At 37.4% G+C, this 20,937-nt stretch overlaps 1 protein-coding gene across 1 annotated transcript in view; it reads right to left on the reverse strand.

Moving 5' to 3' along the window:
- Positions 1–20,937, reverse strand: part of ESYT2 (extended synaptotagmin 2) — a 77,938-nt gene that overhangs the window by 32,978 nt on the left and 24,023 nt on the right. Inside the window, exons 2-6 of the mRNA XM_062493844.1 lie at positions 14,468–14,509; positions 13,750–13,884; positions 11,894–11,970; positions 6,087–6,159; positions 5,174–5,263 (exon numbers count right to left, since the gene is read on the reverse strand). Of these exons, the coding sequence (XP_062349828.1) occupies positions 5,174–5,263; positions 6,087–6,159; positions 11,894–11,970; positions 13,750–13,884; positions 14,468–14,509 (417 nt within the window). The remainder of the gene's footprint in view (positions 1–5,173; positions 5,264–6,086; positions 6,160–11,893; positions 11,971–13,749; positions 13,885–14,467; positions 14,510–20,937) is intronic.

Raw genomic sequence — 20,937 nt, forward strand, 5'->3', positions numbered from 1 at the left:
CATACCAAAGCTCTGTACTGAGAACTAATGCAACACATACACTGGAAGAGGTTAAAAAATAAAATTGAAAAATAAATCCCTTCAGTCAATAAGAAAAGATAGGCTAAAAATTAATGAGCATCTCTATGCACATTGGGTGTTCTCAAGACTCTGGAAACCTTTACAAAGAGGAAAAATACGTACTGGAATGTAGAGTACACAGGGCCATAAATAAAGTTCACAGAAGTAAAAAAGCAGCCTCTAAACACAACCAACCTTGTGGCTTGATTTAGCTGCCATAAGCAATACAATTCTCAGAAGGGAAACCACAGAGTATTTTAAAATGCTAATTAACGACTTCCTGGTAAACAAGTTATGGAATTGTAAGATATTTGTAGGAAAACTTAAGCTCTACTGCAGGCCACGAGGATACAACTCCATGGGATAAGGTGTGATTCTTCTCAGGAATGTATTACAAGGAGGGGACTAACATGCCCTCTACTGTTATTCATGAACAGCCATACTGAGACAAGGTACAATTTGTTTGTTAGTAGAGCAAAGCCCATCACCACCTACAGTACTGAAATGATGGCATTGTTGTAATAATTTAATATGCAACAATACTTGTATACTTGTATACTTGAGGGGGTAGAAGACACAGCAGGCAAGTGAGTTGAAGTGACCAGAAGAAGGATCACAGTTGACTTTGCACAAATCCAGTACACCTGCTGTTCTCCAGTGTCAGCTACTCACAGCTTCATTCAAGCCGATTCTCTGCACCTTCTCGACTCCTTCCTACCCTTCTATCAGTCTGCATTTTGGTGCACACCCTCACAACAGTTTTGACACTCTCCTGACTTCAGATAACTGGCTCAGGCAACTAAAGTACATCTGAATTACAAGAAACTGGGCACTTCTTATGGTGTTTAATATCCTGCCAGCTCATGTTCCTTAGTCAGCGTCCTCTGGCAGCAGAAGTTTCAACGTGGGTGTAAGAGAGACAGCAACACTGAATGGGAGGGCACAGGGAGAAAAGAATAAGGTATTGTGGAAAAACCAACTGTGATGGCCCTTCAAACATCCCATAAGCTACCAAAATCTAAACTTACTGAGAAAAAATATAAGTTGTAGCAAATTATCAGTATGCTGAGTAGCAGTGCAAATCATTCACTTCATAAGCAACAAGACTAATTCTTAACAAATATTATTCTAACAGTAGCTGTGCATCAGCATTTATCCAGATGTTCCACAAACCTGACAGTCCCATATATTCTAGAGGCATTCTGTACATTCCACATAACCACTTTATTTATTTCCAGCCATTTCACTGGGACTCATTATGGCTGCAAGCACGTCTTTCCGAGTCTAATTTTCATCAGGACTTAAAATGTTTAAAAATCCCATCCAGCCAGTTTTCCAAAGGCAGACAATATTAAATGAAAGTAAACCTATATAAAAATTAATCTAAACTACAGGACAGAACCAATCCGTAAAGTGAGTAGAAGGAGAGTAGTGTTCAATTCAGAAAGTGGAAGGCAAAACTGTGAATCTGAAAATGAGAGCTTTGGAAGAGCTGCCCATTTTTCCTGGAAGACATCCTGTTTTCCAGCCATTGTTCTCTTTAGAACAATAGTATTTTAGTGTGTTTGTCTTACTGGGAGGGTTTTGGTTTTATTAAGAGAAAACGGTTGTGTTAGGACACACCCTCAATTCTGAGTATGCCACTGAAGAAGATTTTGAAACTTACCCATTTACAGTACAACTATAAGCCCTATAAACTTCTGTAACTGAACCACGAATCAAAACTATGCACTGATTTGCGCTAAAAGTAAAATATTAACTAAAACTTTGAGAATGGACTATCTGGTAAATCCACATAACGTTAATATAGTGAGAAATATGCAAAGAACCTCACAAATCCTGACTGTTAACCCAGTGCTACCTCCTCTCTAGCACTGACACTCCGAGATTTAAATGACTACTTCAAATATTAGAATGCACATATTTCCCTCCTTTGAAATGTCCTACATACTAGGACTTATTTTATAAGCTGATGAAATTTAGTGGCCTTCTTCACAACAATAACAAAATGCAGTATATACAAAGTTTCACAAGATGGAAGAACTCTTGAAAGATCAAAAACTTTATGTATTACTCAGAAATATGAAACTGGTAAACTCATAGACCATGTTGCCTTATATAGTCATTAAGTCCAGCAAACAGATGATACAGAGCAAGAGGAATTGTTGCCAGTTACTTTCGACTGGAAAATATGAGAACAAAATCTAATGCTAGCTGCCAGCTAATTCCTCTTCTAACAAAAATATTTAAGAAAAGCTTTCTTTGGCTTCAGCCACTTGCTCTCTAGTAAGAGAACAGAATTTGGTTCTTGCTATAATAAGCATTATTTTACGTTTTTATACAGAAGCTAAAAAAATAAACACTGAGAAAATACACTGTGGTGGGAAGAGAAGTCTGCTTGGAAAAAGCTGAATAGCCACGGATCAAAGTTATGGGCCATCTTAGAATATTTTTCAAACTACTCACCGTTAGGGTTGCTCAGGCCTTGACCACTATCTAAGTTTTTAAATGAAAGGAGCGTGAAAAACACTTTTTAGCATTTTTGTAACTGAATACTTCAGGGGAGGGCTTGACTTTTTAGTCCAAGCTAGTACTCCACTCTACTTCCCATCTTTATTTTTTTGTCCCACTAATAAAGTGTCAGGGTGTAGAACAAAAGACAAAATTACTATGGATAAAGTACTTCCCAAAATTCAGAAACTGACCCCAAATGAGGGTGTTTCACTTGATATGTTTTCAGTTTCTTCTCTTGAGTGTAAGTTAAGCACTTTGCAGATGCATCTCACCTAGAAAAGAGTGGGCACAGGATTTTAACAGGAGTTAAAATCTACAAGAGAAGGCTCTGGGAGCAGCAGAAGTGGAAGGTTTGGGTACCTCCTGCCAGAGCTGGATGCTGGGAAGGAGAGCAGGGCCAGGAACTGCTTCTAAGGATTCCTGCTGCTGATTTCTCCCTCCCTACCACTGCCAGCTTTCCAACCTCTTCCCCAGAAGGCACCAAACAGAAGCATCTGCAGGAGGTACCCCAGGGCAATCCAGACACAGCGGGTGAGGTCACGGCTCCAGCACAGATTATCAGAATGGCTTCTACAGAAGGACTGTACAAAACAGAACTGAGAGACAACACAAACCACATCTAGACAATGGAGAAATGTTATTCCTGTGGGGGGAAAAAAAGGCAATGCCTTTGTGGCAAGTCTACACAGTTACACTTTTCTCCCCGCTCCTCTAAACCAGATTGTTTGCATTTAACTTGTTTATTGGATGTCTCTGGAATGAGCTGGGGACTGTACTGAGTATGGAAATTGTTTAGGAGAGGATTAAACAGCAAAACAATATCAGAGTATGCTAATAATTACATAGTGCAAACCAGCATAAGACAGCATTCAATCCTTTTCAGGGTCATGCTTACTTTGTTAGGATAAACGTGAAGATTAACAGTTGTCCTACACTCACTGCTCAGCCAGAGATTAAAAATGAGGTGAAACTTAAGCAGATATCTCCTAGTGTTTAGGCTCACTTCAAAGGAATCTGTGGAAATCCAAATTTGGTTCACCCCAATGTCCTTCCTCAACTATTCCCAAATAAGAGCAATGATGTTTTAGGAGTTTTGCATGAACTAATTCACTTTTACAAAAACACTGACTAAATCAGGCACAAAACATTTCCAATTTCTTGCATATTTTACCCAAGCACACATGGTTTCTCTAGAGAGATGAAACAAGCCACATAAATAACACAAGTGACATAAGTTTTTTCTAAGGCCATACATAAATACCTAAAACTAAACCTATCTTTTCAACATGGTAGTAAAAATTTATCATGGGATAGTTGTTCAAAAGAACTGTATCACAATAATGTGATTTCTTTAAAGAAAGTAACAACAACATACCTCCTAAAGCTGTTGAAGAATTCACTCTCACCCCCCCAAGCCTAGATCAGCTTTTCAGAGTTTCAGACTGCTCATGAAACCAAGATGATCAATTTGAGATGCTTCAAAGTGTCTAAACCCGTACACATGTAATTTGTGACCTGCCAGTCTGAAACTGTTAAACCATGATATAGCAAGTTTTAATGTTCAATTGGAACATATTCAAGGAAAGCTTCCAATGGAAAACATATTTTCAAGTAAGAGATGGAAACAATTAATTTCTCAAATGAAGTCTGTGGAACATAAGAATTTCCATGTTGTTCACATTTTCTGTTAAGTTCTTACAGGTACTTAAAAGCAGTTCCAAACTTCAAATTACTGAAACTGCCTCACACACACGTACGCAACATCGAAGAATTTTCCACCAGCCAATCGCCATGTGTATTATGCTACCCCTTACACTTTTATAAAAAAAGATTTGTTCAAGTGATGTGCCTAAAACTGAAAGCATTTGAGGGCTGTCCTCTTGTTAACATGTGCCAGTTTGGCTGTATCATTTTCATACCAGCAAGACCTTGTTGGCTCACCTTTGTTTCACTATTATTCCTGCCCAAACACGTACTTTGGCCTAGCACATTTTCCAGCTGAATTCTGTGACCTTCTCTCTGCTTTCCACTTTTGCTGCTATTGTGATCATTTTGAATTCCAATTCTATCTCAACCACCCTCATCACGTTCTTCACCCACCCTCACACTGGTCACTGGTAAATGTAGTGGAAATTGCCCACTTGCTATCTAGGACAAAAACTTGACACTAGGTGGGTAATTTCCCGTTCTAATTTTAATTTGTGCTTAACACCAGCATTAGTTTCCTTAACAATCTTGCATAGATTTTGTGAAATTTTAAGTCAGATGGTGCTTACCTACAGAATATCATGAGAACAGCAACAAAAGCTTTTTACAACCAATCTAGATGGTACCCACTGATCTTTCCTTACCCAGAAGACTTTTAAGAAAAATTTGACAGCTTTGACAAAACACAGTTCCAAACTCCAAGGTAATTTTTATTCATCTTGGTTCCTGCTAGCACTCATTAATTTTTTCCAGGGCTTATCTGTCAAAGTTCAACCAAACAGCAGTGATTTTCCAAGCTCTTTCCTTTTGCTGCTTAATTCTTACTCCATAACTTTCTAATTACCATCATCAGCACTCTAAAAAAAGTGGAAAGGGAGATAAAAGTGCTTACAGGTTTCCTAAGGAAAAAAAGGGATAGCGCTCCAATTAGGGGCATGTCTCCAATTAGTGGTTCCAGGATAACCCTCATGGTGCCATGAATCTGTGAAAGGGGAAGAAAAAAAAAGACAATGAAACTGACTATAATCAAGTTTTAAATAAATTTTATTTGCTGGCAATGCTCACACTTGTAATTCATTAAATTCCTGCTTATGGAGGAATTTTATATATATCAATTCTTTCTTTCTAAGTCATCCAAACCTCCAAAAATTAATACAAGTACATAATAGTTTTGCTTAAAAATTCATTACATTCATCTGTATCATTCAGTGTCATGTTGGTGGTAATTTTTTAGAAGTGTGAACTAGATTATTTCTACAGCTCCACATAAACAAATGTGACACAAGAAGCACAGTGGCATCCATAGGTACCAGAACAAAAGCAGGTAAATGCTTATAGGTATGTCAAGACATATGCAAAAGAGCTAATTCTGCTCCTTAGGCAGAAAACTGTTATCAGAAAGTTAAGGAAATCTCAGAAACAAGGCAAGGCTACTGATAGCAATTGCATCTAAACGAGTAATTCTATCTGATGCTTAGATATCACAAGAAATAAAATTTTAAGCTCTTTGTTGCTTTTATAAAGTGACACATCACTTCAACACGACACATCACATCAGCTTGATGGGAAATTATCTCCAGCTTTTCCTGTAGTAAATGTTATATATTTGTTCTACATCTTAGAAGAATTTTTTCTTTTGTTAAGCCATGTTACTGAAATTCTAATGCAGTATCAGTATTATTCAAATGAGAAAAAAACTAGTAAGCTACAAAACTACAGAATTACTGCTGCTTTCTTATAGATTATTTCATCAGAAAATAGTGATTTAATGATATGAAAATCAAAAGAAAAAAGCTGAATTTCACCTGTATACTTTTCACACCAGCTCTGCAGAAGTATCTCTTGATCTCCAAATCAATTTCACAGTTTCCAACAAAACTAAACCAAAAAAGAAAGTATACATTTCACTTTTATGGACTAAATTGCAATAAACTGTTCAGTTTTGCACTGTCATTACAACATATTTTGTCTCTCAGTGTATGCACAAAAAATGCATGATGAAATATTAAAACATAAAACAATGCCAGTTTGCTAAAATAGCCGCTTCAAAACATCACTGCCATGAAAACCACTCAAATTAAAACCTAGGTTTGCTAGGTATTTACCATCTCCAGAAGGATGCATAATAGGAAACAAGCAAGAGGCCCTACTTTTGGGAAATAAAGGACACAGAATTCATACTCCATTTCAGGAAAGCTTTCCACAGATCTCATTGATTGTAAATGTACCCAAATCCACTCTCATCTAACATAATCATGAGAAGCACTAGACAGGGCTGGTGGTTATGCTAAAAATTAAACTTGTCTGAAATATTCATAGACTTGCAAAGCCAGTTGTATTTAGAATTTCAATAAGCAGGGCATGCTGAGCTGAATGATCTTCTAAGCAAGTTTTAAGCCAAAAACAGTTGAGCCCTTTCTGAAGGGAGAGAAGGCAGGAAACAAATTAGAGAACATATTACAAACTATACAGATTTTTCCCTGAACAGTTCTTGCATCCCGTTTTTGGGGACGCAAGGTGAAGTGGTTGAAATTTTCCAGATGCTGCCCTGTATTTCGGATTTGTCAAAGTTCGTAAAAAGAAGTCTCATCTATTTTGCCCATGCTACAAGGCTACAAGGTTATTCACACACAACTCAGGCTTGGATTTCTAGCTGCTTTCCCTGAAGCTTCATGCATGTCAAGCATATACCAGCAGACCTGGTACTGCTGGTGAGACACACCAGTTCTGAAAATTAATTTTGAGACTCAACAAGGAATTCAGGAAGAAAGCTTAAGACTCTGATTTAGCACGGAATTAGTCAATGATTCTACAGAATTAGAGCTAAAAGCAAAACCCAACAGGCTGAATGCCATGCTCCAGGCAGGGAGAGATGAGCTGGATGAGGACACTGGCTAAGAAGATAGAGTCTGTAACAGAAGGACAAATGAAATCTGAAGACCTTTATGAACAGACTGCCCAGGTAAAGAAAATGGAAGAAGGAACCAAGTGGGATGGAGATGAGCCAGTTTAAAGACAGTGTTGAAGGGAGGAGGAAATTGTTTCTTCTGCAGGGCATCCTGTTCCAGATTCTGCAGCAGAGCCCCGTTTTCTGCACATTAGTTCCTCAGACCTGGCCTGTATAGTGAAATACTATTAGCTGTATTTGGGAGTATGAAGCAAAATTATTACAAAAATGCTTGGGGAATTGTGACATTTTGTGACAATTGTGCTCTTTTCATTGGCCATCCTAGGCTCAACTCAATATAAAATAAATTACTCTTATAGCAAGAGTAGAACAGCAGTAGAACAGCTGTTCTCTCCCCCACCCCGAGCCTGAAGGTCACAAAGTACTACCAAAATAAATAAAAGGTGAGAGCTGCTGCATTCCACATATCCATTATCCAAATCATCTGTACCCTCCTCTGTTCTGTGTGTGGTGGTGCTGTCTTTGGGATTTAAACAAATGCAAATCTTATCAATCCCTTAAACAGAAATAAACAATAATACCAAGAATTTCCTGTAAACATTCATCACTGGGGTTTTTTTTATTATTATTATTCAAAAGATAATGCTATGCAGAATCTTTTTTGTTCAATGGCCAGTTCAAGAACTGGAAGAAAACAACATGATGGGGTCTATGTCAAAGGAAGGTGACAGTTGCTTTCCTTGGAAAGAATGTAGTGTGACTGTACAGTTTAAAAATAGGTATGTAACTTTTAATACACAATTTAAAACTGTGTAATTTCTATTTTTAACTTATCTAACTATATATAGAGATAGTAGAGATATATATAAATACACTCCCATATATATATATATATATATATATAATTGCATAACAACGTGACACAGAGAAGCAAGGTCAATTAAATCCTGCAACTGAAACCTCAATCTCAGCACTCTGCAGCATCAGAACTATCTGTGTTATGAAGACTGGGAAGCAGTATGCTTGTTTGAAAATCCATAACAACATGATGACAAACTGAAGTAAAAATAGTAACAAACTGCATTTGAGGGGACTAAGTCAACAACATTTAATTTATAATAAAGCTAAATATATGGTCTTATCCCCTAAGATATTTGGCTGGGTCCATTAATAGTCAATGCCTACACAATTCCACTGCAATATACCATACAATTGAAAACTCATTTAACAAGAAAATTCTCTACATTCAGGTCATAACAACCCAGAAATATTTATGATCCCTTTAAGGTACAGAACACTTGAGATAGATTACAGTTTAATGAGGACACTCTCATAATATTAACAGCAGCTGTACAGAATCAAAAGAGAAGCGCAGTGTACTGCATGTGGTCATTGTACTCCCTGGAAGATACCCAGAAGAAAAAGAATAAAAAAATAAAAGATTATGGCAAAAACATTTCCTATATTAGAGTGATGTTTGGTCCTGTACACTGGACTATCTTAATTGCTTTTAGAAAGTCTTTAGGCCCCTACTTTTACATCGGTCTTCTGCCAGTATCATGTAGTGAGTCTCCCCATTCAAGTACTCCATGTTTGAAAAATAATTGCCATGCGTTTCAATCTGCAGCCTCAAACTCTTTCAACACATCAATTTTTTTGTGTCATGAGAAGCTAAAAAAATTTAGGGCATTAACAACTATTTCTTCAATCTCTCAATCTTTTTTGCTTTCTTTGCTACAGTTCATGTTTAAATTGACTGAGTTTATCTTGTTTTCTGTTGATACATAACCTTTACCCAAGTATTCACTACATTCACACACTTTAGCAAATATAAGATTTCTTTTTATTAACAATTTATTTAGATTTTATCTTCACTTGCTCAAGTGGTTGAAATTTTTCCCTTGCCCATATTTGTCATCAAGAACTAGATTTCTAAATTGTAATGAGTTTTGATATTTTTTTAGCATAAACTCCACAGTCAGAGAAAGGCAAAGCATTCCCTTTACAAATAGGGTCCTCATACTGAAACTCTAAATACATTCTCCAGTGAGTGCTTCTTTGTGGATTAGCCATACAAGATACTTAGAGCGAAGTTCTTAATTGGACCCTGTGTGATGCACAAAACCTGTTCCAAAGAGTTCTGAAAAATACTCTGAAGCAATGAGCACAATGCACTCAATATCCTTCCAGAAACAATAGAAACTAAACCAAAACACACTCCTTCTGCAATTAAAATTAAAAGCAGACAAATAAAAAACAAAAAACTCAGGGATGATGCACAAAATACTCTAGAGTTTTGGAGACATATTGCAACTACTTTAATGCACTATGGAAGGTCCAAAGCAAATGCCCACGACCTACCACAAACAACTGACAGTAGAAATGGCTAAAAGAAGCCACAATAGTGAAACTGCAGATAAAAGGAGATTCTTAATAAAATAAATGTAGTTTAAACTGAAAAAAAATACAAATAAAATCTTTTCTTCCTTCCCTCACCACACACCCCACAGGGCTTGGCTTCCTACAACTATTATAAATGTTTAGAGAGGTTGTTTGAGAGGTCCTTCTACACTGTATTTAGAGAATGAAGGGTTTATAGAAAGCTTCTAACTTTAAACTTAGATATAAATTAAAATTATAACAAACTAATTTAACTGGAGATTAAAATCTACAGGGATAAATACTGAAAAGGATGGACTTTTCTCCAGCAATGAGACTGTCCTTTATAATCTTGCAAAACTGCAATGTAAGACATAATTTAGGATTGGTATCTGTATTTAACTCCGTATCTAAACGTACCAAGAGACACTTATTCTTCCTGCTACGACTGAGACAATCCCAGTGATAAGAATCTCAGAGGATGTATAAATCAAACTATTCAAAAGCAAACAACAACATCAAACAGTAACAACTGCTACAGGGGGCCAGGGCTGTGTCTTAAACTTGCACACTTAAAAGTCTTTGAAAAAGAGCCCTTTCTGAATGAGGTGCCAAGGACAAGTCTTAAATATGAAACTGGACTTCCTTTGATGATGGTTTTGTCTAAGCTTTAATTCCTAGAATTTCTGATAGTCAATCCAGAGCTCTCGTTTGCATTTTCTTCCTGGAAGCCTGTGCCACTGGCAATGGGCACAGGCTGTTGGGTTCAACAGGAATCCAGCTGCAATGTTATTGTTATTTAAACCACTTCAAGGAATTTATTTCAGCCTTTTAGACTGGACTCTATTGCAGTTGTCTCTAAGTAGGTTGCAAGGTAATACAATGAGATATATGGGTAAAGATTTCCTTCAGGTCTATGTAATTATTCCTGAAATTTTTGTACAAACCTACTGGACTTTTTACTTTTACCTACTTAAGGAGGATGAGCAGAAATTTGAAAAAAAAAAAAAATACTAGATTTACTCTGTCTTCCTTGGAATAGCTCTGCCTTAAAGGGAAGAAGTGGTCTTGGAAGAGAAACAGCTTCTCAAAAACAATTTATCTGGGCTATTTGGTCAGACAAGATTTGTTTTCCTGAGGGCTTATCTCTGAAAAGGTGAGGCTGCTCTCCTAGCTGATGCCAAAAGTGGCAACAAAGAGACAACTCAAGGAAGTTGCTCCCTTAAGGCTAACACTTTCATCCAGTGAAATAAGCTCTCAAGAGTCAATCCTGCTGTATTTTTTTCCAGCAACACCAATCCCTGATTTGGACAGCTGTCTTTTTCCTACAGAAATAAAGTGATGCAATTCAATAAAGACTGGGGTCTGCTCACAGATAGACCCTCCTGCCTGCTCTGGAACCTCGGGAAGGAGACAGCAGCCTTTCCTCTTATCACTCTGGGGCCTGCCCAGCTCTGCCAAAGCAGCAAAGGCTTCAGCATACCTGAGCTTTAGACAAATAATTCAAATTCAAGAACAAACACATTCAAATTTTGGAAGTATTTCTGAAGCTGAGATGTCTGATGACCCTCCTGGCTACTGCCAGGGAAGCAGTGAGGAACACAGAAGGCTGCTCTTTGCTGGACTGTCAATGACTGATAAATTTGGCCTTTCCATAACCCACAAATGGGCAAAAGTAGCCACGGTAACAGAGACCTACGATGGTCAATTATAAAAGCGTTGCTGGGCTCACTGACTGAACTTTCAAAAAGCTCTGCAACTGCAGATGGTGTCACAAATGACTTTGGGAAATGTAGGGTAGACCTACTGAAAAACCTATATAAAAGGGACTGTGATGAAATAGCAAAGAAACCTGAAGCAATGGAGCAGAGTTATTCTGGCATTTTATAACACACAGATTTACTCTGGTAAAGTAAACACAAATTCTTCTGTGGTTATAATTTGTTTTTCAATTTTTTTTTAATTAAAAAAATCTAAGTAACTGAGAAAAGTAAAAAACAAAAAAATCTCACATCTTAGACTTCAGACTACATTTAATGGCAAAGTATTAATACATTAAGGAAAAAAGTCAAAGATCATCTCTGGAAAGTAATTTTTAATTAACAAACATGACTTTAATGACGAAACCACATAGAGTTGATATTCCATTCCCCTCAGGTAAATGCTATTTACAGCATGCAGTTTCTTCCTCCATTCATACACAATCAGAACTAACTACATTTACATAATGAAGCAATTCTCCTTTCATGCCAACAAAACTGCCAGATCAAACAATGTGCACATTATAAAGCATGGAACTCATTGTAATATAGTAATAAAATTTACCTGATTTGAAGATCCAAAATGATCTGCCTTTTGTCCACATTTTCAGTGTACACTTTTACACCATTTATCCTCAGAGGCTGGAACAATGAAGCAAGTAAAAGTTGGATTCATCTACAGAAGTATTAAACACTTAACTTTGAAATAAGGCTGAATATAGGCATATTCATGCCTGAAGTTAAGCACCTACTATAAACATTAAAAGGTGTCCAGTAAGGCTATCAATTTAGTTCAAATTCTTATTTCAAGATTTACCAGAAAGGTTATTCAAGAATTACCTTTCTGGGATCCAGTCATCAGCAATCCTTCCAGCAGTTACCCTGGGTATAGACCACTAAACTTCAAGGTTTAAAAAATATTTAATAATCAAATGTTTATGCAGGGGAGAGGGAAAGCTTGATTTCTCTGTAGAGGTGTATGCCTAATACTCCCAAAGCATTCTTTTCTGTGTAACTACAACAACAAGCTAAATTTAGTTCACAAAGACAGCTGTCTTAAGTGGAATTTAGTGAGAATAGATGGAAAAGAATCTGTAATTCCCACAAAAAGTTGTGTCAAACACTCTGTGATGTCTCTTTAAATCATTGTGTTCACACTCTCCCCTCTCTCTCATCCTCATACAGAATTAACACATATCAATCACACACTCAAGCCTCAAACATTCATCAAACACTAGGGAGGAGAGGATGACTAACAACATCAATTTAGAGTTTTTCCTTTCTTGAAAAAAATTCATATTTCTATTTACACCTTTTTGATAATTTATGTAAAACCAAAATCTCATTGCTGTGTTGGGGCTGTGCAGTTCAATCACTCAATCAAGGTTGCAATATAAAGTATGAATAGCTGTTTGTCATGTCCATGGTTACTCAATCCAGCTGCAGAACCATACAGAGGTCTGGAAGCTAATCTAAAATCTACTTAAAATTAGTATAGCTACACTCTGTAACACAAATATACCTAGGGCTGGACAGAGGCCCTGTGTAAAAGGATTTACAATTTAAAAAAATAATAAACCCAACACACAAAAGGTGCAGTAATGCATAATGAACTGTAACCTACATGAAATAGGAGTCACAAAGAGAGGAAAAACAATTTCCCTCTATCATACCTGAAAATTAATTTCAGGTTTCCTAACATTTGAGGGTGTGTGGGGGTGTTGAGTTTTAAATCTTTACTTGAAATTCCATTTATGACAAGCAACAGAAACACAAAGGCAACTTCAAACAAGAGCTGTTAAACTGCATCTCAAAGCAGTAAAGTTCTGGTTAATGCAGGGACAATTAAGTAGTGCTGAAATTGCTGCAAGCAGAGGGAATCATTCTCAGCTTGCACTGGTCAAACAGGCTCTCCTGCAGGCATGAGACCTCTTCTTTCATGGATGGAACAGCAGACAAACACCTGTATGCCCCTTGATACTGTGTTATGTGCAGTCCTTGGAAAGCCAAGCCAGCAGCCTTGTCATTGACTCCACACATGACATGATCAGAAGTGCATCTGTTACAAGAAAACTGCACGTGGATCATCTGGCAAAAGGATAATGGTCCCTGCTCACTTAATGTAAAGCATTGCATGAGCAATATTAAAATCACATTGCTGTGAACCCTTCATGTGACCCAGGCATTACTACACTGAGTTATCTCCAAATTCTCAGTCAAGTTGCTGAAGCACAGATCCCAGAAAATGCAATAAAGCCTCTGCTAAAAAACCCACATATTTTAATTTTAACATTACAACAGAAATCAGAATCAGGCTTATGACCAAATGCCACAAAGAAAAATGTCTGTGTAGATTTGAAAAGGCTACATGAAAATATAATATAGAACAGGGTCTCTTAAGAAACTTCACCAGACACTGACCTGATGACCAATATCAATCTTTGTAAAACTGAAGGTACTGAGGTGGTTGTTTGCTCCTCTTACTGCTGGTTCTATGGTTTCTCGGAAGAGTTTCTCAATGAATTGACAAATAAAAGGCCACATCTGTTTTACAGTCTAAGGAGAAAAGAAATGGAAATGTACATGGAAGTACAGTTCTTGAATACATGAATAAGTTATAAATGTAAAAAAAAAAATCAGAACTTCACTGCATCTGAATTTTCTATCTAAAAAAAGAAACTCTATATCACTTTTCTTTCTTACTATTTTCCAATTAACTCATGTTCTATGCTCTTTGAATGAAAGATATTTTTTAAAAAGTAAGATACATGATTTATATCTTAGATTATCACACATACAAATCAAAACTGCAAATTTCATTCATTTTTAGATTGTAGGTCAGGAACCTACAGTAACTGGAAAGTATCCCAGACAAGTTGAAAATTAAAGATTTTGTTTACAGCTGCTATGACTTCCACACAATTATAGCTGTCATTACTATAATGGTTCTTTAAATCATTCATAAAACTCATAATTTCAGGACCATGAAACTAAATTTAATCTTTCTTGTGACTAACTGGATCAACAACAAAGTGTATAAAGAAAAAAGTTAAAACTACTCTGTTCTCAGATTCTTGCCTCACCTTTTTTTTATCTCAGCTTTCCCTCCTGCCCATTTGGGAGCAATGCTTTTACTTACCTTGTTGAGCCATTCTGCTCTTTCTGTGTCTGGAAAATGCACCTAAAAAAAACCCAAAACAAACACAAAACAAAAAATTAATACAAACACAAAACACTTCTGAGTTAATTGTGTCCAGTCATTTATAGTACTGGAAAGCTTAGGGATCTCCCTAGACAGTGGACAACATATTGAGCAGTTAAAACTCTTGACAAGAGAATTAAAATACAAGCAAATTAAAATACAAACTCATTTCTGAACTACATAAATATATGCCTGGACTTGCTTCTAGTAGGAATGAATAACATCTGGAATAAAGTATTGCTGTAACACCATGGACAAACTAGAAAACAAGCACAGCCAACACAGCCTGTGTCAACCAATATTAACATGACACACACGACTGCCAGAGTCCCCACTCCACTTGTACTTCCTTTCATTCACGCCAAAGTTTTTCCAACGTCAATAAATCATAGCTAGAAATATTTAATCAGTGAAGTTGAAGCTCAGGAATATGGACTTTAAGTTCGGCCAAAATGCCTTTGAAAGATATTTCTAGTGATTTCTTTTCTTAATCAACTGCAGAAACCAGTCAGAGACAATGTGACAGTTCATACATGGGGCAGAAAAGTACCCAAGGCAACAGGAAAACATCAATTAAATACTGGAAGAACACACACAATTTTCCAGACATAGAAGGAGAGGACAGTTTGTAGCTTTACCTTTTACAAACACATAAACACAAAAAAAAATCCCAATCAAAAATCACCACTCAACAAAAATAAAGTCCTGAAGAAGCAGAGCTAACAAGAATTTCTTTAGAAACTCACAGGCTGCAGAACAAGATGCAGATCACACTTCCCAAACACAAAACACACTAAAAAACCATGACCTACATATAGTGACTTTCATGAAGCAATGTCACTACTTAACCGAATTGTGAAGTCTTAATCTCTTCATAGCATAACAGATTGTACCACTGGCTTCAACAGCAGTTATTTTTATTATGCATATCCCAGATGTGAAAGTCAGTGAAAGACCTACTCTTTAAACAGTATTTTCAACAAGACAAATCTGAAAGCAAGCCAAATCAATGATTTTTTCCAGTTTTTATTCACTTCTTGCATTAACAAGCACCACTAACATATTCTTTATATATAGTCTACCCTCAGAGCAGTCCTTAATCTCATCTAAACCCCCAATTTTTTCCTATATAGCTTTTGCTATGCTGCCCCCCAGCAGCATAATCAATAGTCTCACGGTTATATCTCCAGTCTGTTTCTTTTTCAACAATTCCAGGTCAATAACAAAGGTAAGCCCTATGTTTCTACAGATTCTTGAAGAATTACAAATGCTGCTGTATTACATTGTCTAGAAAGGCTCTCAGCATCTTTTTCAAGTATATCACATATCTCTCAAAAGCATTACAAGCAACGCAAAAATGTCCAGTGATCTGTTTGACTGTGAGAAAAAACATTTAGTAAAATAAATGATGTCTAATAAGTTAAAGAATATAATTATTAATAATAGATGGAACAATTTGGGAACCATGTTATTTTACTTATTTACAATTAATTTCCTAGAAAATTATGGTGGGTAGAATGTCAGAACTCTGTACTTGGAAGGCTGGAGGTGGTGTCCACTTCTCTAAAACAAAAAAATACTTAATATGTTTTTTAATTTTGCAATACAAGTAGTTACAACATCTTACAGCTGAACAGAGCTTACACTCAGTTTTCGTCTTGCAGGGTTCTCAAGTTGCTCCCAATGGTCAAGAAGTTAAAGGAGCAGAAAGAATGAACAGTTAATCCCAACACTAATAAATAACATTTTTATCTTTCATTTAAAATACTTGCCTCCTGAAATTGTAAACAGAAAAAGCGCCAATTCTCAGTAATGACTTGTGCAGGATGTTGGATCAACAAATTTTATTCTGATCTGCTTAGAAGAGCAATCAGTGATGCTGGTAAATGAGGGGAAGGTTCCAGAAGGTGAGAGCTGCAGAGTTGTTCAGCTCTATGTAGGGGAACCAAGGGAATCCAAGAGGAAATGGTCAGCAACCTGCTACACCACTTAGACAAGCACAAGTGTCTGTGACTGGAAGGGATCCACCCACTGGTACTGGGACAGCTGGCAGAGCCACTTCCCCATCATTTACCAGCAGTCCTGGCTAAGTGGGGAGGTCCCGGGTGACTGGAGGTCAGCAAATGTAACCCCATCCACAAGGGCCTGAGGAACTACATGCCTGTCACTCTGACCTTGGTGCCAGAAAGGTCATGGAACTGACAGTGTGACCTACTTAGTGGGCAAGGGAAAGGCTGTCACTGTGTTGACCCTGACTTTAGTGAAGCCTTTGACATGTTCTCCCACAGCATCCTCCTGCAGAAACTGGCTGCTCGTGGTTTGGACTGGTGTACAATTAGCTGGATAAAAACTGGCTGGATGGCCAGGCCCAGAGAGTGGTGGGGAATGGAGTTACATCCATGGTTGTAACTGGCCAGTCACAAATGTGTTCCACAGGGCTCAGTGTTGGGGACACTCCTGTTTGCTGTCATTATCAATGACCTGTATGAAGGGATCAATGGCACACTCAGTCCATTTGCAGGTGACACCGAGTTGGGTTGAGTGTTGATGTGCTGGAGGGCAGGAAGGGTCTGCAGAGGGATCTGGACAGGCTGGACTGATGGACCAAGGCCAGTGGTGTGAGGTTCAACAAGGCCAAGTGCTGGGTCCTGCATTTGGATCACAACAATCCCAGGCAGTGCTGCAGGCTGGGGATAGAATGGCTGGAAAGTGGCCCTGTGAGAAAGGACCTGGGGGCGCTGGTTGACAGCAAATATGAGCCAGGTGTGCCCAGGTGGCCAAGAAAGCCAAAGGCATCCCTGCCTGTATCAGAAATGGTGTGGCCAGCAGGACCAGTGCAGTGATCGTCTCCCTGTACTGGGCACTGGTAAGGCTGCACCTGGAATCCTGAGGCCAGTTTTGGGCCCCTCAATACAAGATGGACATTGAGGTGCTGGAGCATGTCCAGAGAAGGGCAGTGGAGCTGGAAAAGGTTCTGGAGCACAAGTCTTAGCTGGAGCACTTGATGGAGCTGGGGTTGTTTAGCCTGGAGAAAAGGAAACTCGGAAAAGATCTCATTACTCCCTACAATTACCTGAAAGGAAGTTGTAGCCAGGTGAGACTTGCTCTCTTCTCCCATGTGAGAAAGAGAGAGGATAAGAGGAAATAGCCTCAAGTTGCACCAGGGAGATTTAGAATGGATAATATTTTTTTTTTTTCATGGAAAGAGTTGTTAAGTGTTGGAAAAGGCTGCCTAAGTAAGTGGTAGAGTCACCAATGCTGGATATATTTTAAAAACCTAGCAGCTGTGGCATTTAGGGATGTAGTTTAGTGGTGAATCTGGCAGTGTCAGATTAATGGTTGGACTTGATTATCTTAGAGATCTTTTCCTAAATTCTATTATTCTACAGTCATTGCAATGAACAGCAACAAAATAAAATAAATAGAAACAACAAATTAAACACACAGATGATCAAAAGCAAATAAAATTCATGGAAACACCAAAAGCAAACCTGTCTGCTGTGAGTAATGCAAGACATAACAGTTGTCATGGTCACAATTCATTTTAGTCTTCTGTGCAAGTATCCAGTTGACATTCAACAGCAGAGACACACTAGACTTGAGAGAGGCTTCCTGCTCTAAATATAACCTGAGCCCAGATGAACCTCACCTTCTTCCAAAGGGTGATCCAACTTCCCAGATTGAGAGTATAAACCTCTGAAGGCACAGGCCACATTCCCTGCACCATGCACACAGCTGACATCTAGTACACCTCTGTGGAATGAGGAAAAGAGGAAGGATCTCTCCTGCACCTATCAAGGACTCTCCATGTTCAGTCCCAAATTAATTATGCAGAAACACTTGAGATAGGCTCGGAAACAAACAAGAGGCCACAGATACCCAAATCTACCCATACATGCTAATTTATTAATTTTTGATTTTTTTCTACTGTAAAGTCTTTACTAAGACCTTGCTTAATAGGACACAACTCTTAATTTTCCCACAGATTTAATACTTACTTGTCCTTTAGTGTGCCTCACCTATCATGCTACTATAGTCACAGGAGTTGGCACTAAGCCAGCTCCTCAATTATGTAAAGCTAGTTTACTCCTGCAGTCGCATGTGGTAATAGGCAAGAAATAATACAGTATCTTCCATTCCTGTTTCTCATCCCTTTTCCATTGCTGCTTTTCTGCTTGCTCACTCCAATTTTAATGTAGTTCAGTTTGGTGCCTATTGTGACACTCAAAACAGAGAACCTTACATTTTCAAGACTGAAATTTTCAGTCAAGCCAACCCTGAAACAAAAGCTGGGCTTTGCTTAATCTTTAGATGCTCCAAACCCAGGTTGTCTGAAAAGAAAGAATAAAATATTTATCCAGCTACTAATCCCATATATTTTATGCCTGCTATATGAGACTGCAATACTAGTGACAAAATCATGTTTTGCTTTAAGAATTTTTGACTTCAAATACAATCTTATGCACAGACAACAGGAGAAAGCCTGAGGGATGGAAGCTGATATACTGGATCAGCCAGGACTGACACCAGAACATTGAAGCAACTGCACAAACATTTTTATGGCCAGAAGCAAGAATCAGACTAACTGATGTGCAAAATCTGTTAATTCTTGTATAAAAATCTATTGACGAGCATGACATAAAGAGACAGAAGTCGAGATTTCAGCTTAGACAGTTAACATCTAAAAGCATTTTCCCTTTGGCTTGTGTTTGCAGATTGCTCATGCAGGTTTGGCAAGTAGTGCCATTTCAACCACTTTGTGTAGCAATTTATTATTCAAATTATAACAAGAGAGAACTGTTGCAAGAAATGCCCTAACGACCATGTTCAACACCAAAAACATTGTAATATTACATGTTCCAGGAAAGTTCTATTATTAAACACTATCTTGCAAAATAGTTGGAAGTGCTCAAAAGATGCACATTAAAAAGACACTATTTGGCTTTCTCACACAACTGCTTGTGCTTAGCTCTAAACAACTTTCACGTTTACTTTCTGTTTCTGATCCTGCACTTTGAAAAATCCAATTCAGACACAGTATTTTCTGTAATGATCAATAAAATACCAGAAAGAGCCCAAGGAATGCAGTTCCTCATTCTGTCCTGGAAGACAATAAAAGAAAAAAGGGACAAAAGAAAACCACTTACAATAACAGTAACAACAGTAGAAACATTTCTTACCCACAATTATTTCATTTTTCAAACTCTCAACATACACCCCTCATACTGCCTAAACTGACTCAGTTTTCTTGCCAGACTATCATCTGCATCATTCCAAGTAAACAAGGCAAGACACAGAATAATAACTATTACACTCAAATACCATGGACTAAGGACTGGTAGGAAATTCCGAAAAGTCAAACAGCAATCAGCAAATAATATGAAACAAGGTTCAAAGTGCAAATAAAAACACTAATGCCTTAAAAATAATTCTTCATTCAGATAAAGGAAGTTTCACTTATCTACGTAAATGTCACCAAAACCAAGCATTGACAAGAAATTCAGAAGGGAACAGATGACAACACCCTTTTGTAAGTAATGTTGAATTGCTCTCGACACAAGTCACAGGTACTAATAATCTACTTTAAAATATAAATTGCATAATAGCTATTACTATTCCTTGATCCCCTCACTGTAAAACATTTTTCTTTTAAAAATTATCTTTGAAAGCTTTTTCCATCCTTAAAAGTATTTATCAAACAACACTTGTTAAATTTAATATTTATTTGATGATTATGATTAACACATAGGTCCTAACTATTATCAACATAACTCAAACAAAACAAAGGAGCACCTACACTAAAGTACAAAACTACAGATATTGACCAGAGCATTCCAAAAACTGAAGACTTCATTTGCTACAAACCAACCACTTCCTCGTGAACTGTGTATTACAACAATGGAACAAATGGAAGCAATAAAAGCAGATTAAATAAAAAAAAATAACAACAACAAATAAAAAGCCCCAAACAAAACCCCCAAAACCTTTGGGTTTCTTATGTTTTACATTTAAAGAGTACAGGTAAGAATTCAAATGCTCTCAGGCACATGGTGTGATTCTTGGGATATCCTGCATAGGGCCAGGAGTTGAACTCAACAATCCTGATGAGACACTTCCAACTCAGAATATTTTACTGATAGATTTAATATTTTCTTTTTAAACATAGTATTATCATAGCTATGTTTAACAGGTACTTATCTGACTCAGCATTACTTAACTTATGCTTATTTCCTTCCATTTGCACTGATTATTTGTTGCTCCAGACGTAAATCTGAAACTATACCAGTCACTTTAAGGTGACACAACATCATGAAGTTTCTTGATATAGTTACAGTGCAGCAAAGAATTCTGGAGCACTTTTCCAGCTATTTCACAAATATCTCTTCTATTAGATACCAATCCCTTCT

The sequence above is a fragment of the Cinclus cinclus genome, chromosome 1 (assembly GCF_963662255.1).
Source record: "Cinclus cinclus chromosome 1, bCinCin1.1, whole genome shotgun sequence".
NCBI lineage: Eukaryota > Metazoa > Chordata > Aves > Passeriformes > Cinclidae > Cinclus > Cinclus cinclus.